Source organism: Hypanus sabinus, chromosome 14 (genome assembly GCF_030144855.1).
Source record: "Hypanus sabinus isolate sHypSab1 chromosome 14, sHypSab1.hap1, whole genome shotgun sequence".
Taxonomy (NCBI): Eukaryota; Metazoa; Chordata; class Chondrichthyes; order Myliobatiformes; family Dasyatidae; genus Hypanus; species Hypanus sabinus.
The window spans coordinates 95,680,132-95,694,366 of record NC_082719.1 but is presented as its reverse complement, the minus strand read 5'-3'; the positions used below and the strand labels follow the sequence as shown (position 1 = coordinate 95,694,366).

Here is a 14,235-nt window from a genome sequence, read left to right as displayed (position 1 = left end):
AAATGCTCAAGATGTGCCACAAGGTGTGGAAAGGAACAGCAAGAACAATTGAAGCATGCATTAACCCTTTGCATTAACAACTAACACTTGGGATGTGCTGGGGGCAGCATAGCCTACCCACAATATAGAGCAGAACAAATGCAAGCAACAAAGTCACAACAACAAAACAAGCCCACTCACATGCACCAAGTCTTCCAAACCCAGGGCAGTGCTCTGGGCCTTCAAACTACAGTGGACTTGCAGACAACAGGCATTCGACATCCCGAGTGGACTCTCAGTCTCTTAGTGTCCGGATATAAGGTTTAAACAAAGACAACACAATGACTTGATGCAGATCATTATCTCAATTTTGTTATCACTTTTGCCTGAAGGCGTTTGGCTTTTTCAAAAAAATATCTGGATACAGCATGACTTTAATTAGAAGTTGGCATGTGGATATCTTGCGTCTCAAAGTTGCTATGTGTACAAACGGAAGGTCAGCTGTAGCAGCCTCTTCGTCAACTCTTCATGAGAAAATAAGTTCAACTTGTTTTAGTTGTTAGCAATTGTGAGTTTGGGAAGACCTGCCCACTGTTTGGGATAAAGTCTTGATTACATTTCTTAGCTTAAACTAGTTTCATGAGTTGAAACCATTTAAACGTTTTATGTGCAGGATGTAACCATTCTAGCTTCTAAATTCTTACAAGGAATTCATTACAGGAAGTTTCAGAGAGGGTGCAGAGGTGATTTACCTGGATGCTGCCTGTATTAGAGAGGGTGCAGAGGCGATTTACCAGGATGCTGCCTGGATGAGAGAGGGTGCAGAGGCGATTTACCAGGATGCTGCCTGGATTAGAGAGGGTGCAGAGGCGATTTACCAGGATGCTGCCTGGATGAGAGAGAGTGCAGAGGCGATTTACCAGGATGCTGCCTGGATTAGAGAGGGTGCAGAGGCGATTTACCAGGATGCTGCCTGGATTAGAGAGGGTGCAGAGGCGATTTACCAGGATGCTGCCTGGATGAGAGAGGGTGCAGAGGCCACTTGCCAGGATGCTGCCTGGATTAGAGAGGGTGCAGAGGCCATTTACCAGGAAGCTGCCTGGATTAGAGACCATGTCCCATGAGGATAGATAGAACGAGCTTGGGCTTTTCTCGTTGGAGTGAAGGAGAATGAGAGATAACTTGACAGAGGTGTCCAAGGTGATAAGAGGCATAGATTGAGTGGACATCCAAAGACCTTTTTTATGCTTAATACCAGGCGGCATAATTTTAAGGTGATAAGAGGAAAGTATAGAGGAGATGTCAGAGGTAGGTTGCTTTACCCAGAGAGTGGTGGGTGTGTGAAACACACTACCAGATGTGGTGGTAGAGGCAGATACTTAAGGCGCACTTATGAAACTCTTAGATAGAAACATGGATAAAAGAAAAATGGAGGGTGAGGTGGAAGGGAAGGGTAAGATTGATCTTAGAATCTGTTGAAATGTCAGCACAACATCATGGAGCAAAGGGCCTGTATGTTTCTGTCTTTAGGGACCTTTGAACCATTGCCTCAGATGTAGCAATCAATGATTAGACCTCCTGATGAGATACCCAATTTATTTTAACAAGGGGTTCAAATGGAGAGAAAAAGGCTATCACTACCTGGAGGTATATTTTTGTCACATTGAAAGTACCTGAATGTCTTCAAAATTCAGAACCACCATCTTGGAAATGTATCCTAGTATACACAAAGACTGTGTTTCTGTGATTTCATTAGTGCAATAAGTCTGTGAGTTTCATCTTTTTTTCCCAGTCATGCTGGAAATTGATCTCAACAGAATTCTGGATGTTATAGATCTGATATCGCGTGCACATAGTTGTTGTTGTGAGGTGGTTGAAATCCTTGCAGTAAAACTTGATCTTTTATAGATCAAGAGGGGGCTTTAGTATACTCGGAGGGTATACAGCTAAAGGGTATGTGCATAGGTAAATAAATGAGAATGAGTTTATTTTGATGTTTGAATAGATTTACAAAAATTTGCTGGTTGCTTCTTCTCATTTGTATCTTTTGCCTCAAGTGGGCTGAAGTGGGCAAGTAGTTTATCTGAAGTGGGATGTTCTTTATTGAGGTTTCATGCTGGAAGTACAATGATTAAAAAAGCCAAACCCCATCCCATGCAAACAGTTTGGACATATGATTGTTTATATTTTTTCAGAGTGCTAAAGACCCCCCTCTGCACAGAGCTGTAAAGGACACTTTGTCTACTCCGCAGTCTCCTCAGCTTTCACCTTATAACTCACCAAAGGCACAGCATAAGGTTGTGCAGAGTTTCCTACCTCCCGGTTGGGAAATGCGCATAGCTCCAAATGGTCGGCCTTTCTTCATCGATCACAATAGTAGAACAACAACATGGGTAAGTCCTGACCTCCAACCAGAACTGTATTTCTTCCCCGCTTTGTAGTGCGAAGAGTTAAATTTGTGATTTTTGAGGAGAGGGGCCTTTACATCTATTCTATGAGTCATGATATTGAAGTGAGTTAAGTGGTTATTTTGGATTTTTCACTGGAAATATTGTTCACATTCATTGATCCTTGACCCTGTCTGGGATCCGTTCATTTATTGCACAAAAAAAATCAAGTGATTAGGTGGAGGCCACATCATGAAGAGTAATCAGCAGATGTTGTTAAATACTTAAAATGGATTTAATAGTTTTATTTATTTAGGGATTCAGTGTGAAACAGGCCCTTCCGGCCAATGAGCAGCAGAGCTCAGCATCCCACCTGATCACAGGGCAGTTTGCAATAACCTACTAACCGTCACGCCTTTGGAATGTGGGAGGAAACCAGTGCACCCGGAGGAAATCTACATGGTTCATGGGGAGAGCGTGCAAACTCCTTATAGATGGTGCCAGAATTGAACTCCAAACACCATGGCCCTGAGCTGTGAAAGTGTCTCACATTGCTTGTAGAAGTATCTTTGTCAATGCAAATGGCAAAAACATTGTTTATGTTGCCAATTTGTGTAATGATTTCTGAAATGTAATTGAGCAAATTCTGAAGGACTTGTTCAAGATTGTTTATTGGCATTCTGCAGTACATAGGTGTAAAGGAGAACGAGATGATTGTTCCTCTCAATATGATGCAATAGAAACACAATATGCATAACAAACACAGTAAAAGAAAACCAAAAAAAACACAATAAGCTTAAATATAAAAACAATCCTATGAACCACAATGTACAAGTAACTGTTATATTACATGGACTGATCTATATGTACGTGAAATGATGTTCGGTGATGTGCACGCCATGGTGCTGGGGATGGTTGATGGATGGAGGTGTTGATCAGCCTGACGGTTTGAGGGAAGTCATAAAACACAAAATAATTGATTGCATAAGAATTCACCCCCTTCAAGTCACTGTTTACTAGATGCACCTTTGGCAGCAATTCTAGCCTTCGGTCTGTGTGGATAGGCTTCTATCAGCTTTGCACATCTGGACACTGAAATTTTCCTCCATTCTTCTATACAAAACTACTCAAGCTCTGTCAGATTGCATGAGGGTCATGAGTGAACATCCCTTTTCCAGCCCAGCCACACATTCTTGGGTTGAGGTCTGGACCATAACTTGGTCATACAGGACATTCTTTGCTGTTTTTAAGCCATTCCTGTGCAGTTTTGGCTTTATGTTTGGGGTCATTGTCTTGCTGGAAAACAAATCACCTCCCAAGTCGCAGTTCTCTAGCAGACTGCATCAGGTTTTCCTCCAGGATTTACCTTTTCTTTTGCTCCATTCAGTTTACCCTCTACTTTCACAACCCTTCCAGGGCCTGCTGCAGTGAAGCATGCCCACAGCATGATACAGCCACCACCATGCTTCACAGTAGGGATGGCGTATTTTTGATGATGTGCGGTGTTTGGTTTACGAAAAACATAGCGTTTAGTCTGATGGTCAAAAAGCTCAATTTTGGTTTAATTAGACCATAGAACCTTCTTCCAGCTGATTTCAGAGTCTCCCACATGCTTTCAGGCAAATTCCAGCTGAGATTTCATGTGAGCTTTTTTCTACAGTGGCTTTCTCTTTGCCCCTCTCCCATCTCAGCCACTGAAGCTAGTAACTACTCCAGAGTTGTCATTAGTCTCTTAGTAGCCTCTCTCACTAATCCCCTTCTTGCACGGTCACTCAGTTTTTGAGGACGGCCTGCTCGAGGCAGATTTACAGCTGTGTTATATTCTTTAAATTTCTTGATGATTGACTTAACTGTACTCCAAGGGATATTCAGTGACTTGGAACGTAGTGTCTATTCTGATTGCCAAAGGCTCTATTTTGGTTTCTCAGACCATAGAACCTTCTTCCGGCTGACTTCAGCATCTCCCACAGGCTTCTGGTAAACTCTAGCTGAGATTTCATGTGAGTTTTTTTTCCAAATACAGGTGTATCTTTATTACAAGCAGTTGAAACACCTTGACTGCACACAGGTGATCTCCATTTAACTAATTATGTGACTTCTAAAACCAATTGGCTGCACCAGTGATGATTTAGTGTGTCATATTAAAGGTGGTAAATCTTAAGCAATCAATTATTTTGTGTTTCATATTTGTAATTTAGATCACTTTGTAGAGAACTGTTTTCACTTTGACACAAAGGAGTCTTTTCTGTTGATCAGTGTCAAAAAAACTGCATTAAATCCACTGTGATTCAATATTGTAAAACAATAAAAGGTGAAAACTTGCAGGGTGAGGGGGGGTGAATACTTTTTCTAGGCACTGTAAGATGAGAGCGGGAACGTTTACAGGAGATCTGCAGGACAAGTCTTTCTTTACACAGAATGATGGGTGCCTGGCATAAACTGGCAGACTTGACCCTTGGGCAGAAAGGGACTGTCCCCATGCTGCACTATTCAATGTTCTATACTTGAGAGGAAGTAATTAAATTGAAAAAGGTGCAGAAAAGATTGATGAGGGTGTTGTCAGGACTGGAGGGATCGGGTTATAAGGAGAGATTGGATAGGTTGGTGCTTTTTCTTCGGAGCTCAGCAGGCTGAGGGGTGAGAGGTCATGATGAGCACAGATAAAGGTCAAGAGTCGCAATCCTTTTGCCAGGTTAGACAAGTCTAAACCAGAGGGCGTGGCTTTAAATGAGAAGGCAAAGATTTAAAAGGGACCCAAGCAGCAGCTACTTGGAGCTAGAGTGGGCATAGTTTCAGAATAAAAAGTATTGCCCGTTTCAGATGGAAGTGAGAATGTATTTCTTTGAGGACGCAAATCTTTAGAATTCGCTACCCTGGGGAACTGCAGAAGAGAGATCATTGAATACAGCAGGCCAGTGGTGTGAGCTGCAAGGGAGCCAAAAGGAGCGAGGAGAATCTGGGGGAAAGTGGTGTTGAGATGCAGATTGGACCAACCATACTGTCGGCTGAATGGCACAGCTGACGAAAGCAGCCACTCAGCCAACTTCCTATTTCTCAGGCAAGTTGTTGCCTGTGCTATAGAATAGGTGCTGGTTAGAAGTTGAAAATGTTTGTTCACTTTGGACAGAAAATGTTATTGTTATTAAGTAAGTAATGCACTCTGGGCAGTAAATAATCCCAATAATATATTTAGTTCCTCCAAGCAGAGAAGTGGTGAAGTAGTTGAATGTAGTGGTGAATGTAGGAAGTTTCACGGTCTGTTTCATCATTCGAATGGAGGCATTATCAGGGAATGACGTGCAAACAATGCGTGCCAGTGAATATATAATAGAAACACTGAGTAACGAAAAATGTTAGTCTTCCAGGTTGCTCAGAAGGAGACTAATCCTTCAGTCATACTCTGTCATAGAACAGGAAAACTAGCTCTTTGATTCAGTGACCCTGTACTAATCATTAGCCATTCATTTGCATTAATCTGGTTTCTTATTCACTATTCGTATGAAATTGCTGTTACTTACTGTGTTCTTGTACTGGATTCAAACTTTTCTTCACTTTTGTTACCATTTCCTGTCCTGTGCTTTCAGTCCAATGGCCAAGCAGGTGTATGAAGATGACATTGTTAATTCAACTATAAGAACCAAATTCCAAAATTTCTTAATGCTACTTCATCGTTTTTGTTCAAAATCTTTGCCTCAAGCCACAGTGATAGTGGCTTTTCTGAATTTAAGTATGAGTGTTATTTGCATGCTCCTCCCGAAAGTTCTCACCTAGTTGTCAGTAAGTTTTCTAGCATGGAATGATAAGTGATGGTGCACCTAAATGTTACTTGTAAAACTGAACAGATAGTCATTTGCCGTTTAGTCTGGTGTTATCCTCACCTGATAAACATTCCAGGAAATCACAAACATGAGAAAATCTGCAGATGCTGGAAATCCAAAGCTTCACACACAAAATGCTGGAGGAACTTAACAGACCAGGCAGTATCTATGGAAAAGAGTAAACCGTTGACTTTTCGGGTGGAGACCATTCCTGGTGAAGGCTCTTAGCCCGAAACGCCTACTGTTTACTCTTTTCCATAGATGTTGCCTGACCTGCTGGGCTCCTCCAGCGTTTTGTGTGTGAGGCTTTCCTGTAATGGCAATGTCCAGGTACAGAAACAGAGGCACGATTCAGTCAGCTGTACATGAAGAGATTATGTACAGAATGGAGACCTTTTCGATTTATGTAACTCATTCCAGCTCCAATCTGGGATTTTATCAAATGATCTGTTAGAGGTGTATAATATTTGCATTTAGCCTGCAGTATTTCTGCAATTTATAACATGCTTTAATTTCTACATTCCACTGAATAGGTATTTAGGGCACTAAAGCATAGTCTGCTTATCCGTGTTATTATTAGCTGACAGTCATTTTTGATGAAAAGGCTTTTGATTTTTAGAATTCATTTAAAATTGCCAGTTTTAAATCTTGTGTATCCATCGGGAATGCTGTCAGTTGTCAATGAGTACCGCCCTTTACACCCTCCTGAAAGTTTCTTCCTATTTCCCCTTGGGGACAATTCCGTTAACTTCTCAGTGAGGGCTTTAACTTCCCAGCACTTTCTTCATAAGAGCAAATGGGGTTTCTGAAAGTGATTTATTTTACAGGAGGATCCACGGCTAAAATATCCCGTTCATTTAAGAGCAAAGGCGTCATTGGATCCAAATGATCTTGGACCTCTCCCTGTAAGTGCAATGACATTTTTTTTAAATCCAAATCGTACACAACTAAGTCATATTCTGATGGATTTGATTCCGAGTCCTACGATCAAGTTGTGATTTCAACTTTCTGAAACACACTGATGCAGGTTAATGCACCTCACATGAACTTGATGGAATTTTACATACTTAATTGTATGTGTTAAAGTGAAATTCCTTCCTGCTTACTGGAGCAAACAGCGGCGTTTCTAATGCCTAGTACAATTCCTGTATTTTCATTAAAATGCAGTGTAGCATTTAAGATGTCTGAGAGTGTAGCTCTGTTTTGTCCAGAGAGGTCAATTTGCATGCCCGCCATGGGAGGATATCGTTAATACGTGGTCCATCGTTTTACTTAAAACTGCGCTGACATAATTTAAAGTGAAATCCCACTGACTGGAAGTATTTTAACAATACTACTCATTTTTAACAGTGTCTGTCTATATGTTTACCAACCTACTGAGTGTTCTGAATCAAATTTGTTATCAATTATTTATGTGACATGAAATCTGTTATTTTGTGGCAGTAGTGCAGTGCAAAGACAAGAGAATTGGCATTAACTACAAAATAAATATTGCCAAAAAGGAGAATAATAGGATAGTGTTCATGTTCAGAAATCTAATGGCAGAGCGGAAGAAGCTGTTCCTGAATCAATGAGTGTGACTCTTCAGGATCCTGTACGTCCTGCTGGCGGTAGTAAGAGGGCCTGCCCTAGATAGCGACAGTCCTCAGTAATAGATGCTGCCTTCTCCTGGCACCGCCTTTTGAAGGTGTGCTCGATGGCGGAGAGGGTTGTGCCGTGATGGAGTTGGCCGAGTCTACGACCCTCTGCAGCATTTTGCGATCACGTGTATTTGGAGCCTTCACACTGGGCTGTACAGTATTGCCTACTTTAATTTAAGATCTCTCCCTATTCTATTTTAAAATGATGTCTTTTACCTGTTATCCACACCTCACGGTTCTGAAAGAGGTGGCTGAAGAGATTGTGGAGACATTAATATTCATTTTTCAAGAATCATCAGATTCTGGCATGGTTCTGGAGAACTGGAAAATTGCAAATGTCACTCCACTCTTCAAGAGGGGAGTGGGGCAGAAGAAACGAAATTGTAGGCCAGTTAGCCTGACCTCAGTGGTTGGGAAGATGTTGGAGTCGATTATTAAGGATGATGTTTCAGGGTACTTGGAGGTGCATGATGAAATAGCCCATAGTCAACATGGTTTCCTTAAGGGGAAATCTTGCCTGACAAATCTACTGGAATGACTTGAGGAAATAAAAGGCAGGATAGACAAAGGAGAATAAGTGAATTTTCAGAAGACCTTTGACAAGGTGCCATACATCTGACTGCTTGACAAGATAAGAGCAGAAAAGATACTGGGATGGATAGAGCATTAGCTGACTGGCAAGAGGCAAAGAATGAGAATATAGGGAGCCTTTTCTGTTTGGCTGCCAGTTCCACAGGTGTCAGTATTAGGACCACTTTGTTTCACATTATGTGTCATGATTTGGATGACAGAATTGATGGATTTGTGGCCGGGTCTGTGGATGATACAAAGGCAGATGGAGAGATGAAGCAGAGAGTCTGCTGAAGGACGTAGGACTTAGATTGGAAGAATGGACAAATGAGTAGCAGAAGGAATGTAGTGTAGGGAATTGTATGGTCGTGCACCTTCGTATAAGGAATAAATGTGTTGTCTGTTTCTTAAACTGGGGGGGATCCACGAAGATCAGCAGTGCAAAGGGACGTTGGAGTTCTTGTGCAGGATTCCCTAAAAATTAACTTGCAGGTTGAGTCAGAAAGGCAAATGTGATGTTAACACTCATTGAGAGGACTAGAAAATAAAAGCATGAATGTAAGGCATTGGTCAGACCACACTTGGAGTATTGTGAGCAGTTTTGTGCCCCTTATCTTAAAAAAAGATGTGCAGGTGTTGGAGTGGGTCCAGAGGAGCCGCACAAGAATGACCCAGGAGTGGGAAGGGTGACGTGTTTGATGTCTCTGGGCCTGTACTAGCTGCAGTTCAGAAGAAGGGGGGGGGGGGGATCTCCTTGACGCGTATATAAAACTGAAAGGCCTACGTAGAGTGGAGGTGGAGATGATGTTTCCTATATTGGGTAAGTATAGGACCAGAGGGCATAGTCTCATAATAGAGGGATGTCCATTTAGAAAAGAGATGGGAAGGAATTTCTTTAGCCAGAAAGTGGTGAATCATTTGAATCCTTTGCCATGGACAGCTCTGGAGGCCAAATCATTGAGTACATTTCAAGCAGAGATTATTAGGTTCTTTATTTGGGTGTCAAAGGTTACGGGGAGAGAACTGACGAATGGGGTTGAAAGGGAAAATAAATCAGCCATGATGGAATAATGGAACACCTCTCCTGTGTCTTATGCTCTTACAGTCTGCTTGTAGTGACCTCACAACGGGATCGGTTTAATGAAGATTTTATTCTCTACAATCCCAACACTTCATGAAGCCAAGTAGTAATGTGCATCTGTGTTTAAGAACATGAGGCTCGAGGTGTTTCTTATGGCTACATGTACAGCAAAGAATTCCTGATTTATTTCAGTATTCTTTTGTTCAAAAAACCATGCTCTTCCTACTGTTTTAAAAAAAATTAAATTTCCCCATTTATGTCTAAACAGGCTGGCTGGGAGGAAAGGATCCACATAGATGGAAGATCATTCTTCATCGACCACAGTGAGTAAGACTGCGTAATGTTATAGAGCCATGCACACAGTAACAGGCCCGATGGCCCTTCTTCCCATGCCAACCATCAAGTATCTATTTCTATTAATCCCATTTATCAGCACAGTTCATGACACTGTCCAGAAGAAGGCAATGGCAAACAACTTCTGTAAAAAAAACTCTGTGCAGAACAGCCATGGTCAATACATCCATGTCATACGACATGGTGCATAATTACGATGATAATGACAGTAATATTTGGATTTGGGTCAATGAACTGAAATTTGAGATAGACACCCAGAAGGGAGAAAACCATGGGCCCCTTGCCCCATGGGTTGATCATATTCAGATAAAGTGCTGTAAAATTGATCGGTCAGGTCACAAGGCCTCGGGATCCAGAAGCTGGCGTGGCACGAGTGTTGACTCTTTTGTACTTAACAGGTTCAGAGTTCTTGCTGTAAGTGTAGCTAACAGCAATTCTAGGTGAATGAGCAAACTGAGCACCATGGTATGGGAGAGTAAAATAGAGGACAGCTTAGTCTGGTGGAGAGGGAGATGGGGAGAAAGAGAGAGATGCACACACTATTCTGTGCCATTGTGAGTATGAATTTTGCAAGGCTCTACTGCCACCTAGTGCCCAAATAATGAACATCTTCTTGGGGCTTCTTGGCTTCCTGGCAAGTCAAATGTCATGGTTCAAGGAAGAATCAGTGAGGTAGGTAGGACAAAGGTGGTTTCACAAAAGAGAATAAGAAATTTTAAAAAAAAAACTAAATCAGGAAGTGGATAATCACTACCCAAGATGCTAACAAGCTGGGTCCGAGTCCATCGGAGGCTGGAGGCGAAGAAGGTGACCTGTCCTAGGATTAGAGGACTGTGTATGTTCATGAGTGATGAGCAGGAGTGTGCTGTGTGTCATTCTGCTGAGCATTGTGGGCATGCTACTTTCCTCAGATGTGTTGGTTGTTAACACAAATATTTCATTTCAATGCACTGGGGGAAGAGTAAACGTTTTGTTCGATTGAATGGGGCATGACCAGCGTCCTGGAGAATTGACTAACAAGACTTCAAACTGGTGATCATGCAGGGTTCCAAAATGGGTTATTTGTCAGTTTTTCCAGGAATGGACAACATTCAAACTGATGCCTATTCATTGTGTTATTGTCAGGAAAGGCAAAAATAGTAAAAATACAAAACTTACCGGAAAGTAAGCAGTAGCAATATTCATGACAAAATAGGTAACTTTATGGAAAAATACAAGGCCATCCATCAGTCAAGGTCATCTATGGGCATTGCGTCCTAGCTGTCTGCATGACACACAAGCCAGGGCAGTACGATATGAAGAGCAAGCTGTTGTCTGTGTAGCAGGCTCCCCTATAATGAATCCAAAGGAACAGTAGAGACCAATACAATTTGGCACCAGCAGCATCACAGGAGTTGCTAGCATTAAACTCAACTTAGGACTGCCTTGGGTACTCCAGCTCTGGATTTTTTCCTCAGGGTTTACTCGTAAAGCCTTCCCTATGAGTGGGTATAGCCGCAAGGCAGCGGAGGTTTGAGATCAGAGTTTTCCTTCTCCTAGATGAGATTCCAGATACGGCTGACAAGCCCCCTCTGCCTGAAGCACAGAATCCTTGGTTTCTTAAGGTTGTTATAGGTGAGGGATAAGCTCTCACTACCTATTATATGCTCCCAATGATGTGCATCTCAAATAGCTTCTGTCAACTAAGTCCAGCTCTTGGACTTCAAGTGTGATGCCCAGTGAAACTGTCTCTACTGACAGGAGAAGGTGCAAAGGTAGGTTACAGTGGACAACAAATTTTTTTGAAAGTCTTACTTCCTTGGAATTTTTTTTTTGTGTATTATAGACCACTTGAAGCTGAATACAAATACGTTAGACTACTTGTATCACGTAGGAATTTGGAGAAACAAGAAATTACCTTTTTTTTAATATAATGCACTTAATTGCATAATGATGCTGATGCTTTACAATAGTTCAACTCAGCTAAAAATGTTTTGTTGATGATTTTCATTTGTACTCAGTGTCTGAGGCTTCTTGCTGAAGTGTCCAATAATAATCAGCAGCATTGATGGACTCCAGTTGCCCAGAAATCGTTTCTCCATGAGTGCAATGTCCTGGTGGAACCTTTCACCATGCTTGTTACTGACAGCGCCAAGATTTGTAGGGAGGGAGTCTAAATGGGAACGCAGAAAATGATTTTGCATGCTTGAAGCATGTTGTCAACCAGCTGCATGTGGTTCGGTGCTCTGTAGTTGCCAAGAAAATCTTCAACAACATCCTTGAATGCCTTCCGTGCGATTTTCTGTGGTCCCACCAAAAGTTCTAAAAAAAAATTGCCGGTCATTGTTGACCTGATGAATTGAAATAACAAACATAGGCGATTTTGAAAAAAAAGTGTTGTGATAGGGAAATTTTATGGCAATTTTCATGATCAGCAGCCAAAACCCATAAGATACACCCAGAAGTATTCAGGAAGCAAAATCTTTGTTGTCCAGTGCTATTGGTGCCTTGAAACCAGTCTCTCCAGGCAGATGGAAAAACATGAGTTTCATTTATTAACCATTGTCATTTCAAAATGGCTAAGGTTGAGAATTAAATATTCTAAGATATTTAACTTAGAACAAATGGGGAAAAACAGGAAAGGTGTATAAGTAACTGTGCATGGACACAGCAGATGGAATATAATGTGATGAGGAAGCGGATCCACTTTGGGTGTGAATTGTGTTCAGAAGAATCTAGGTGTACACAAAGTTAACTCTGATAAACTATACATAACTATTCTAACGGCATTGCACAGATAAATAAAAGAAACATTAATGGAGGAACCAACACAAATGCTGGAGAAACTCAGCAGGTCAGGCTATATGGAGTATGACAGAAATCTCTGCTGAAGATTGGTGTTCCTTTCCAACTAAGGCCAACGGTCTGTATTTTGGAGCCAGTTGCAAGCCACAGCTTCAATGTTCAAAGTAATTTTAATGCCAAAGTGCGTATGTGTCACTACACATTACTCTGAGATTCATCCTCTTGCAGGGATTCACAATAGAAGAAATACAATAGAATCAATAAAAAAAACTACACATAAACAAAGACTGACAAACAAAAGAAGACGAACTGTGCAAATACAAAAAAAAGTAAACAGAGTAATGCTGAGAACAAGGGTTGTAGAATCCTTGAAAGTGAGTCCATAGGTTGTGGAATCAGTTCAAGACGTGATGCACCATCAATAACTCTGGGAGACGTGAGGCGAGATATAGGCTTTTATTGGCTGGAAGAAAGAACAAGCAGCAATTGACCACCATGCTACATCCTGGAGACTGAGGCCGGGGCAGTGTCTCCAATCGCCTTTATACTGGGGTCAGTGGGAGGAGCCATAGGAGCAGTCAGCGGGGTGGGGGGGGCGTGTCCAGACAGGTATATGTAGTTCACCACATTCACCCCCTCCCCCTTTGTTTTAAAAGAGAGTTCCCATGGGGCGAAGTTTCTTACAAGTATATTTACAGGTTAAGTCTATCAGGTGGTCGAATCTGTCGCTGCGATCTACGTAGCACCGGCTGTGATTGCACAGGTGCCAGTGGTGATTGCACCAGAGACGGTGGTTGTGCTGGTTCTGGCCTGACTGGAGGTGTCAGCCCACTAGGCGTCAGTGATCCCTCATGCGGGTGTGCGAGACGCCCGGTATAGGAGTGTCGTGAGGAGTCTGTGTAGGGCTTGGTGTGCGCAGTGTCACCTCAGGTAAAGGGTTCATAATTAGCGTGGAGTGTTCGGGGTAGTGGTCTGCTGCTCCTGCGGGCGCCAGGTCGCGGACGGAGACCATGTCCTCCCGCCCATCAGGTAAGACCACATAATCATACTGGGGGTTCGCATGTAGAAGGTGAACCCTCTCAACCAGTGGGGAGTATTTATTGCTCCTCACATGTCTCCGGAGCAGCACTGGCCCTGGGGACGTCAACCAAAATGGTAGGGTGGTCCCAGTGGCAGACTTCCTGGGAAAAGAAAATAGGCGCTCATGAGGGGTGGCATTGGTGGACGTACAAAACGGAGCGGATAGAGTGGAGTGCCTCGGGGAGGACCTCCTGCCATTGAGAGACCGGCAACCGTTTTGACTTAAGGGCTAAAAGTGTGGCCTTCCACACTGTGGCATTCTCCCTCTCCACCTGTCCATTTCCCCGGGGATTATAGCTCGTGGTCCGACTAGTAGCAATGCCCCTAGCCAGCAGGTACTGGCACAGCTTGTCACTCATAAAGGAGGACCCTCTATCGCTGTGGATATAGCAGGGATATCCGAACAGAGTGAAGAGCTGGCGCAGGGCTTTTATGACGGACATAATAGTAATAGTAAAGTAATAGTTAGCCGACAGTTAACAGGCAGTTAACTGTTCAGCAAAGTGACCGCAGTAGGGAAAAAACTTCTCCAGTGCCTATTA

At 42.5% G+C, this 14,235-nt stretch overlaps 1 protein-coding gene across 10 annotated transcripts in view; it reads left to right on the top strand.

The window, feature by feature from the left end:
* Positions 1-14,235, top strand: part of nedd4l (NEDD4 like E3 ubiquitin protein ligase) — a 423,982-nt gene that overhangs the window by 362,726 nt on the left and 47,021 nt on the right. For all 10 annotated transcript variants that reach the window (XM_059989671.1, XM_059989670.1, XM_059989668.1 and 7 more), the window contains 3 exons: positions 2,175-2,372; positions 7,012-7,089; positions 9,744-9,798. In XM_059989671.1, the coding sequence (XP_059845654.1) occupies positions 2,175-2,372; positions 7,012-7,089; positions 9,744-9,798 (331 nt within the window). The remainder of the gene's footprint in view (positions 1-2,174; positions 2,373-7,011; positions 7,090-9,743; positions 9,799-14,235) is intronic.